Below are 11,303 nucleotides of genomic sequence, written 5' to 3' on the forward strand. Positions count from 1 at the left end.
TTATTTTTTAAAAAAATAATCACATTTTGCATAATCACTGCAGTAGAAACGATTTTGTTTTTTTCAGTGGAGGAAATCGCTGTTGTTTTAGCGATTTTACCGTTTTGATTAATATAAAAATTTATATAACATTTTGAAATTTTTATTAATATTTTATGTTCTTTAGGCTCCAGACTCCTTAAATATTAGTATTATCGTAGTTATTTAATGCTGAGAGTAGAAAGGAAATAATACAATGATTATATTTACTTAAAATAACTATTTTTAGTATGATAGTCAAATAATATAAAACGAAGAATAGAAAGATAGTAAAAGAAATTTCAGGTATCAATATTTTCTTTCCGAATTTTCACTTAATTGATTTATTTATTGTGGATATTACTCATTTGCGTAATTTTATTCCATTGAATTATTTCTAATAAAATCTGCTTACATTATAATTAATTCCGCCCCTAATATCTATCACCCAACCTATAGTGGTGCATGGCCGCACGCCCTATACAAACTATATAATAACCTTTTCTTAATGAACATTAATATCACACTAATTATATAAACTTCTTAATTTTAGTCAAATTTTACAATTAAAAAATTATAACACATACAAGCTTCATAATTGATCATGGTATTTTTCTTAAGCTTTTATGTGATTTTAACTCTCATTTTCAGCTACTCATATATTAATTCATTGTGCTTCTTTTGATTTACTTCTAATTTCACTTGTGGTTTACTAGGAAAGATAAATTTATCATTATTTTGAATGAGGCTATAGCATATATTGTGTATGGATAGTGGATTTAAAGAGTTAAAAAAGAAATTCCTTTTAAAACAGATTAAAAAAACAAATATATCGAAATAAAAAGAATATTTCTTTTTTCGAAAAGAAAAATGAAGTTGGTCCTTAACCTAGAGAAGTTATTCTTTTTTCTTCAACCTAGAGAAGCACGAGAATTATCTTTTTAATTTGGGTAGCGACGAGATTCGAGTTCAGGATCTTTGTCACATCTGATACCACGTTGAAGTGTTAAAGAGAGCACACTTCAATCAGTTAATAATATTTTCTACTGTAACGTAACTCATCTTAAGCGTCATAATTCCATCATCACCCCCACCTCAGATAATATTTCATCTAAATTATATACAAATAATTTTACGATAATATTTACAACTTACCTATCATCTAACTCAAGAAATTATTTTTCTTAATTTTGTGCAGACAATAATGGATGTTGTTGGGTACTACTCTATTATTACTTTGATAATCTTATGTTTCACTTATTGGTACTTGAAAAATAAAGGGAAACTTACATAAATGTACTATAATAAAAAAATATTTACCATTTATAGCAATAATATTTTTACCTCACTTGATCACTTTTAATTCATTTATAATACAAGTTTAATACATATTACAAATTTAACAAAGCATTGCTATAAATGATAATAAACAAAAAGTATCGCTAAAATCAGTAATTATTTTTTAAAATGTATTAATTTATGTAATTTTTCCAAAAATAAATTTACCAAAAGTTCAGTGCCAACAAATTGGCCCATTGTTGGAATGTTGCCTGGATTTGTTCACAATGCTAATAGAATCCATTCATTTTTCACTGACATCCTCTTAGAAACTACTAGTAATTTTGAGTTTCGTGGCCCTATTTTCGCCAACATGGACATGTTATTCACTAGCGATCCTGCCAATATCCATCATATCCTCAGTCGAAATTTCTCAAACTATCCAAGAGGCCCTGAGTTTCGTGAAATATTCGATATATTAGGAAATGGAATCTTCAATGTTGATTCTGAATTATGGGAGATTCATAGGAAAACAACCATGTCCTTAATGAACCATGCCAAGTTCCAGACTTTGTTACAACGTAACGTATGGGACACGATCGATAAAGGTATTGTACCAACTCTTGATATATTTGCAAAACAGGGCACCCTGTTGATTTGCAAGACATTTTTCAGAGATTTAGTTTCGATACTAATAGTAAATTGTTACTTGATCACGATCCCAAAAGTTTGTCCATAAATCTACCTCATGTACCATGTGAAATCGCGTCCATTTTAAAATCGTGACAAAAAAATTATCAATTTTTACTCACTTGGATCACCATAACTATGCCTTCTCCTGCTAGAAGGATAAGTTAGCAAAAATGAATGTTTAAAAACTTAATTCTTGAAATGGTAAAACATGAAGTACTGAGAAAAATAATTTTTGTATGTATGAAAATTACCTGTCAATGGAGATGTAGAAGAAGGATTGATACACAATTGAATTATACATATTATTGGTTAGTTTGAATTTAGAAGGATTGATACACAATTGAATTATACATATTATTGGTTAGTTTGAAATTAGAAATTTCAAAGTGGGCTCACTAAGAAAAATAAAAGTGATAGGAGTGGAAACACCCACCCCCCCACCCCCCACCCCGGCATGTATACAAACATATGTATATGTATATATCTGGTTAATGACAAAAGATCAGATTATAAAATATAAAAAATAAAAGGTTCAGGAGAGTAATAAGATCCCCTATAGTTGAGAATTGGCTAATAGGTTAAAGATCATTTTTTTTTAATACAAAATCAAAAAATATGAAATGTAGGGAATAGGAGGAAGATAAGAAGAGATTTGTAAAAACAATATTCTCATTTCGAATTTCACTTAAATTTTCTTGATTGTTTTCTATGATAAATTATTAATTATCGGTATTCTCTTGCACAAATTTATTTTATTGAATTATTTCTAATACTTTAAAACGAATCACATAATATACAAACACAATGATTGAAATAATTTGATTTGGATCGAACGTTCTATTACTAACATCTGGAAAAAAAAAGGTCTTATATCTTCAATGAATACTTTTGCATTGCCTTTCTCTACTAAGTAATTATCGTGATGATAATTCTCGATGGTTTATGTCTTAATCAGTGGGATCAGTTTTAAAACTCACTTCAATTATTGTTGTTATTAAAAAAAATCATTTATTTCAGCCACCAACCATAGGTCCAAATTTGATTTATTTATTTTTTAAAAAAGTATATAGTAAATACCAAACTATCGTAGCTGCAAATTTATTCTCTTTTCAATCAAATTGGATAACTTTTATCTGATTCAGACATTTTAATTAAATTGTGCACGATGCAAATAAATGTGACATTATTTTTTCAGAATTATATTTATAGATAATATTAATTAAGACCATGTTTGTTATTGTTGTTGAAAGGCTAAAAATAATTATTTTAAATAAAATATACTTATTTTTTAAAATAAAAGACGTTTAGCTAATCATTAAAACTTATTTTAAGTAAAAGCAGAATTAATTTTTTGTGTTGTCGTGAAGAAGCTAAAAATTTTTGTTTCTTAAAAAATACGGAATGAATAGAAGCAGAAAAGTATTTATTGTAAGATCAAAATATCTCTGCCAAATATATTTAACGTGTCGTGCACTATAAGGAGAGTTTTGTCTATATAATAGCCTTTTCGTTATCAAAATTAATATCATTCTCTACTAATAAAACCTCTCTCAAATTTTAATCCAAGATTTATAATTAAGAACATATACAACATACAAGCTTCATATTTACTTATGGTATTTTTCTTTTAACTTTTATGTTATATAAAAAACATTTTATTTTCCACTAGTTCATAGTTGTGCTTCTTTTGGTTTATTACTAGGAAAGTTAAATGATTGCTCTCTCTATCTCTATTTATTTATTTATTTTGACTTGACATATCTGTTAAGAAAATATTTCATTTGTCCCTATTTAGTTGTCCACTTTATAAAAGGCATACATATTCGGATAATAATAATTAATATAGTGAAGTTACAATTTTACCCTTATTGAATATAGTTTCAAAAAGGATAAATGAAAACTATGAAATTTTCAAGAAGTTTAAATGAGGGTATAATAGGTAAAAAAAATTTGTCCTTTCTTGATTTGTCAAAATGGACAAGTAAATAGGGACATCTAAAAGAGAAAATATAAACAAGTAAATTGGGACAGAGAAAGTAATAATTAACATAGCAAGTTTATCATTTTAGTTCTATTAATTGGTAGAATTTCAAAATCAATTTACTAAAAGAAATTTCTTGAAAATATCGAACCTCTAAATAAATTGAGGGTATAATAAGTAAATAATATTGTTTCTTCTTGATTTGTCATAAACGTCAAAATTGAACAAATAAAAAGGGAAAAAAAGAGTAGTATTTTGAATTGGAGGTTGTTGGTGTTTGTTAGAAATAAGTTATGTAAATGCATTGTGTATGAATGGTGGATTTACCTTCTGTCTTCATGTTGTAATTTTCCGTTCCCTATGTTTTTATTTATTTGTTGGAATTTGATATGATATAAAATTTAAGAAAGAAATGAAAATTTGTTAAATTAATCTTGTGAGTTGATATAACATATATACCATCAATGAGTTCATTCGATCTCAATAGCTTCAGTGTGAAATATAAAAAAGTTAATTTTGGACCTATAATTTTAACAACTTTTATTGATAAGAACATAAATATCAAACAAATCAAATTTACATCTTAGATTCAAATTTTGTACTCACGCACTCATCATCTCAAAATTTTGTATACGCCTCTACAGTTATAATCTTAAACTAAAAATACGTAGAATAGATTTAGGCACATCTTACCATATCAGTTATGAAAGGAAAGCTTATTGACCAGTGTTTTTACACACTAACTAGCTGGATCTCATAACTAACTTCTTTAACAAACTAACAACTCTATTAACAGTTATTTAACCAATTGTTTGTAGACATTGTAATTATTTAGGACTCTATAAGATACATTTAATTTGAGTTGAAACTTAACAAATTGTGTTCAACTCAAATTAAGATTCTTGGAGGATACTCAACCCTAAATTCTAGTCCAGCACGCCTATATAAAGGGTACAAAATTCCATTAAAAGACATCTTGAATATCCCATAAACTCTTGGTTATTTTTAAATATCAAATCTCTATATATATTCCATAAAAGACATGAAATATTCATATAGACGTCAAATCTAAATCATCCTAGTTTGAGAACAACGCCACTGACGACCCTCGAATCATGAATAAATTTTAGGAAACTAGAATCAAGGGAGGAACAAAATTGTACCCCCTATCTTAAACTCGTAACATTGCTAAAGAAGTATATATATATATATATATATATATATATATATAATATTGAAAATGTTAGTTACACACTAAGGGATCGTTTGGTAGAGTGTACTAGCAAAAATAATACATGCATTAATTATATGTATTATAGTAATCCCTTGTTTGGTACATTTTCATGTTATGAATAACTAATGCATACACTTTATTGTGTATATAAGAGTGTATTATTAATACCTAGATATACATGATATTAATAATGCAAATGACTTAATTCATGCATTAATATGGTTGGAGACTCAATTACCCCTCAAAAGTACTTTTACATCTTTTCCACCATAATCGTGAAAGATACTTTTATAAATAAATATTTTTAAACAATGTGTACTATTTTTAATACACCAAATTAAACAATGCATAAGAAATAATCTACGCATAACTAATACAAGCATAACTAACACATGCATTACTGTTCCATTCTATTGAATATTATTTTTATACACTCTACCAAACGACTCCCAGTAGACATCAATGTTTTAAAATTAAAGTTTATTTAATACTATTTTAAGCAGGATGATAACTAAAAAAATTATTACACACTTTTTTGTTTTTTCATTTGTTGTCCGAAATCATTATTGGAGCCATATAATATGGGCCGGACGAGATAGAAGTGGAGACAATAAATTTGAAACATTACTTGTGAAGCTTTTTTTTTCTCGAATCTCATAAAAAGTCATTTTCCTCATCTTTTAAGAAATTTATTTTTCTAAAAAATGATATTTTTCAAAATATATTGACCAACAATGAAAAGCATTTTGTGGAAAAAGGTTTTTCTCTTTTATCAAATACAATCTTCATCTTAATGAATATAAATAAGCCTAACAAAAATAAATTGAAATGAAGAAGGTAGTATATTGTATGTATAATTAGTCTTGCCTTCTTAGTTCTAAAATTCTAAATCTTTCACTAATATTAAATCTCTCAGGAAGAAGGTAGAATATAAAATAATAAGTAAAGATAAAATGAGAAAAAAAAATATTAAGATAACAACACTATCATATTAAATAGTTGTTATAAAAAAAGAGTCTTTTTCAACGTTATCTAGTCAAGAATTTAAATCATACGATACAGTATCAATCAAAACAAACCTCATATTTAGATTAACAATATAATACAATACGACGAGTAACAACCATCTAAATAATGGTTAAGGTGTGGGTTTACGAGAATTCAACGACTTTTTCATATCATCTATTTGTATTTAAAAGAATCAAAAAAAGAATCTATAAATAATTGATGGTGAATCCAGATATAATTTTATATTAGATTGAAATTACTGTAGAAATCATACGCTTTAAAACCTCGATCTGTCTCCGTTTATCTATTGGCTTATTGCATGAAGTATTAATGAATTATTTAAAGTTGAATTTTCTATCTATTTTATGTTCTTCTCGATTGTTCGTGTTGATATTCTTCGTGTCGTATTCTGTTGTCTAAAAAAAAATTTCAGTCTTTCACGTGACATATTTGAGACTATAATACTTAAGACTACAAAATTAAAATTTTTATTCTATTTTTTAAAAGTTCATGTCATGTCACACTAAATTATTCTTTTTCAATAATTTAATACAAAAGGAGTACACACGTCAACTTATTACCAATTATCAAAAGTGAGTTTAATATTTATATTTGGACTAAACGACATTTGAAAAAAATCTTTTAAGATCTTATAGCTTCGATGAATTACTTGAGCTCAAACATCTTATCCATTCTCACACATCTTATCCATTCTCACATAAGGGGAATACTTTTGCATTGCCTTTCTCTTGCTAAGTAATTATCAAGACAAAAACTTTCGATATTCACTATCATGTGTGCTATAAACCCAAGCCCAAAGAGGAAAAAAACAAACAAAAGTAAAGATTTTATTAATTATGTTTAGTTGGTTTCCAATCCAATGTTCGGAGTTCACAGTGGAGCTTCGACTAAATTCAAATCAAGCTATTCAGGGGTAGTTCATATCTAGGGTTCAAATCCGCGACCTCTGATTAAAGGTGAAACATTCCTACACAAGTGCACCACAACTCATGTTGGTAAGAGTTTTATTAGTTATACATAGTTAAAAGGAGTTTTAGTTTTGATATTTTAGATCACATTTGACCATGGAAATTATTCATTTTTTTCTTTTTTTTTTTCATTTTATTTAAAATTATTATTTAATCATAAAATTCTGTTTACACGTTTACCATATCACCTTTATTTTGAGAGTTTGTCCCAATTATTGCTGTTATAAAAAAAAAACATTTATTTCAGCCACTAACCATATAGTAAATACCTTTATTAATATAATACAGCTCACTGCTCCAAATTTGATTTATTTATTTTTTTAAAAAGCATATAGTAAATACCCAACTACCATAGCTGCAAATTTATTATCTTTTTCAATAAAATTGGATAACTTTTTTTTTTATGTTTTTGTTAGTTATGTCTAACTTTTATCTGATTCAAACTTTTTAAATTCAGCATTGCTAATAAATATGAGTACGTGACATTACTTTTCTAGAACAATTTTGATTTTATATTTTGAAACAACTGAGTATTAATTAAGAGCATGTTTGTTATTATCGTTGAAAGATTAAAAATATTTATCGTCAATAAAATATATTTCTTTTTTAAAAATAAGTTGTTTGACTACTATATAAAATTGGAAGCAAAAGTAATTTTTACGTTGTTATAGTTTCTTAAAAAAAAACTAAATGCGTAAAAATAGAAAATTATTTATCGAAAAATCAAATTATATCAGTTATATATATTTATCGTTATAAAAGAGAGTTTCGTCCCCATAGCTATGCACCCAATTTAAATAGTATGGTGCTACCGTTGCCGCACTCTATACAAACTATATAATAGCCTTTTCGATATGAAAATTAATATCATTCTCTACTTATAAAACCTCTCTCAATTTTAGCCAAAGATTTATAATCAAGAACTTATACAAGCTTCATATTTACTCATGGTATTTTTTTCTAAACTTTTATGTAATATAAAAGCATCTCATTTTCCACTATTTCATAGTTTGTGCTTCTTTTTGTTTATTATTACGAGGAAAGTTAAATTATTATTTTTTGTCTCTATTTTTTTTTATTTGACACATCTGTTAAGAAAATAATAATTGGTATAATGAATTTACCATTTTGTTCTTGTTAATTAATAGAATTCCAAAACCATACTCGTTATTAAAGAGATTCTATTTTTTTTCTCGACACATCAACCCTTTAAATGAATTGAGGGTATAATAAGTTAAAGATATTGTTTCTTCTTGATTTTTCATAAATAACAGGTAAAATATCAAAATTAAACAAGTAAAAAGGGACATAAGAGTAGTATTTTGAATTGGAGGTTGTTGGTGTTTGGTAGAAATAAGTTATGTATATGTACAAATGGTGGATTCACCTTCTATCTTCATGTTACCTGCGTTTCAATTTATTTGTTTGAATTTAATTTAATATAAAGTTTAAGGAAGTAATGACAACTTTTTGAACTTTGTGATTTGATATAATATATAATCAATAAGTTCATTCGATCTTAATAGCTTCAGAGCGAAATAAATATAAGTTAATTTTGGACCTATAATTTTAACAATTTTTAGTGATAAGTCTCTAAATATCAAACCGATCAAATTTATACGTTCTGTACTAGTGCACTCATTATCTCAAAATCTTAAATACGCCTCTGCGTTTATAGCCTTAAACTAAAGATACTTAAGATAGAATTAGGGAGATCCTACCATATTAGTTATGAAGAAAAGCTTATTGAGTAATGTGTTTACTAACTAACCAGCTGGATCTCATAACTAACTTCTTTAACAGACTAATTTAACCAACTGTCTAACTACTCTCAACACGTGGAATATACTACGGTGTCATTTGATTTTAAACATATCAGATAAAATTAAAAAGTTGTTAAAAAATAGATATTATATTATTTTTTACACAGACTTAGAATATTTTCCTTCGTACCGAATCCACCCTTGGTTTCTTCTATAGGAAAAAAATACATAAAGTAAAAAGTATTTGACTAATATTTGTGTTAATTGTGTGCAGACACTAATGGATGTTGTTGGGTACTATGTTATTCCCCTAATAATTCTATGCTTCACTTATTGGAACTTGAAAAACAAATGGGCAAAAAGTTCAAAGCCAATATATTGGCCCATTGTTGGAATGTTGCCTGGATTTGTTCATAATGCTCATAGAATCCATTCATTTTTCACTGATATCCTGTTAGAAACTACTAGTAATTTTGAGTTTCGTGGCCCTATTTTCGCCAATATGGACATGTTATTCACAAGCGATCCTGCAAATATCCATCATATCCTGAGTCGAAACTTCTCAAACTATCCAAAAGGGCCTGAGTTTCGTGAAATATTCGATATATTAGGAAATGGAATCTTCAATGTTGATTCTGAATTATGGGAGATTCATAGGAAAACAACCATGTCCCTGATGAACCATTCCAAGTTCCAAACTTTGTTACAACGTAACGTCTGGGACACGATCGATAAAGGTATTGTTCCAACTCTTGATATTTTAGCAAAACAGGACACCCCTGTTGATTTGCAAGACATTTTTCAGAGATATAGTTTTGATACTATTAGTAAATTGTTACTTGATCACGATCCCAAAAGTTTGTCTGTAAATCTACCTTATGTACCATGTGAAAAGGCGTTCAACGACATGGTTGATGCACTTTTATATCGACATGTCTTGCCTGAAAGCTATTGGAAGTTGCAAAAATGGCTTCGAATTGGTAAAGAGAAGAATCTAATGAAAGCATGGGAGTCTTTCGATCAATTCATATATCCTGCTATATCGAGAAGGCAAGAGAAGTTGATGAACGATAAAATTAAAGACGATGATTTTGACCTATTCAGTGACTATGTCAAAGCATACAAAGAATGGACAAATGAAGATAAGGGAAGTATAGAAAAATTTCTAAGAGATACTTTCTTGAATTTGATGTTTGCTGGTAGAGACACTACAAGTTCAAATCTCACTTGGTTTTTTTGGCTCTTGTCTAAAAATCCCTTAGTTGTGAAAAAGATTCGAGAAGAGATTCAACAACAATTGCATCTAAAAGAAGACGAAAGTCTCAAGTTTTTCAGCATACAAGAGTCGCGAAAATTGGTCTATCTACATGGTGCATTGTGTGAATCTCTTCGACTATTCCCACCCGTTTCAATTGAGCATAAATCTCCCCTTGAACTTGACGTCCTACCAAGTGGTCATCGTGTGAGTCCAAACACGAAAATATTGATATCGTTCTATACAATGGGGAGAATGGAGAGTTTATGGGGAAAAGATTGTTTAGAGTTTAGGCCAGAGAGATGGATTACTGAACGCGGAGGGCTTAAACACGAGCCATCTTACAAATTTCCAGCGTTTCTCGCGGGGCCAAGGACTTGTGTTGGGAAGGAAATGGCATTCATTCAGATGAAAATGGTGGCAGCTACCATCATATACAATTACAATATTCAATTAGTGGAGGCACAAACAATTTCACCAACAGCTACTGTTGTGATTCGAATGACAAATGGTTTGATGGTTAAAGTAGGTAAAAAGGTTCCTATTTAGTTCAAATGAATGTTAGTGAGAAGTGTGTTTCATTTCCTATTGTATGTTTTAGATTTCAAAGTTCTAAATAAAATCTGTCTTTCCTTTCTTAAACTCGGAATAGATGAGATATTGTTTAAGTTGTGAAAATCGAGAATTTTTTAGTACTAGTGTTGCACCCTTTAAATGAGTCTTAAATGCGATGGATCTGAATTGATCTGGGCAATGAAAATCGATATATCAAATCCATCACTCTACATAAATTGAAAATGAGATGTAATAAATTTAAGTGTTAGCTACACACCATAGACACACTACGTTCTAAAATTAAACAATTAACACTTATGAAGCTTGAAATATTACTCATGAAACTCTTTTTTTCTTGTTTTTTTATTAGAATAGTCATATTTATCTCTCTTTTTTTTTTAAGAATTTATTTTCCTAAAAATGATAGTTTTCAAAATAGATTGACCAATCAAAAATAATGCGAAAAAGATTTATTTTTTTTTGTATCAAATACATTCTTGATCTTAACGAATATAAGTAAACTTAACAA

At 28.0% G+C, this 11,303-nt stretch overlaps 1 protein-coding gene across 4 annotated transcripts; it reads left to right on the plus strand.

Annotated features, from left to right (window-relative positions):
• Positions 1-600: 600 nt before the first annotated feature.
• On the plus strand, positions 601-10,897 carry LOC107002602 (alkane hydroxylase MAH1-like). Of its 4 annotated transcripts, none has more exons than XM_015200683.2 (2): positions 601-625; positions 9,239-10,897. In XM_015200683.2, the coding sequence occupies exons 1-2, from the start codon at positions 623-625 to the stop codon at positions 10,766-10,768; spliced, it is 1,533 nt and encodes a 510-aa protein (XP_015056169.1). In that variant the 5' UTR covers positions 601-622; the 3' UTR covers positions 10,769-10,897. The 4 variants fall into 4 exon arrangements, with proteins under 4 accessions (XP_015056169.1, XP_015056170.1, XP_015056167.1 ...); XM_015200684.2 differs by lacking the exon at positions 601-625 and adding an exon at positions 3,416-3,605; XM_015200681.2 differs by lacking the exon at positions 601-625 and adding an exon at positions 6,886-7,228.
• Positions 10,898-11,303: the final 406 nt, after the last annotated feature.

This window comes from Solanum pennellii, chromosome 10 (genome assembly GCF_001406875.1).
Source record: "Solanum pennellii chromosome 10, SPENNV200".
In the NCBI taxonomy this organism is placed as follows: domain Eukaryota; kingdom Viridiplantae; phylum Streptophyta; class Magnoliopsida; order Solanales; family Solanaceae; genus Solanum; species Solanum pennellii.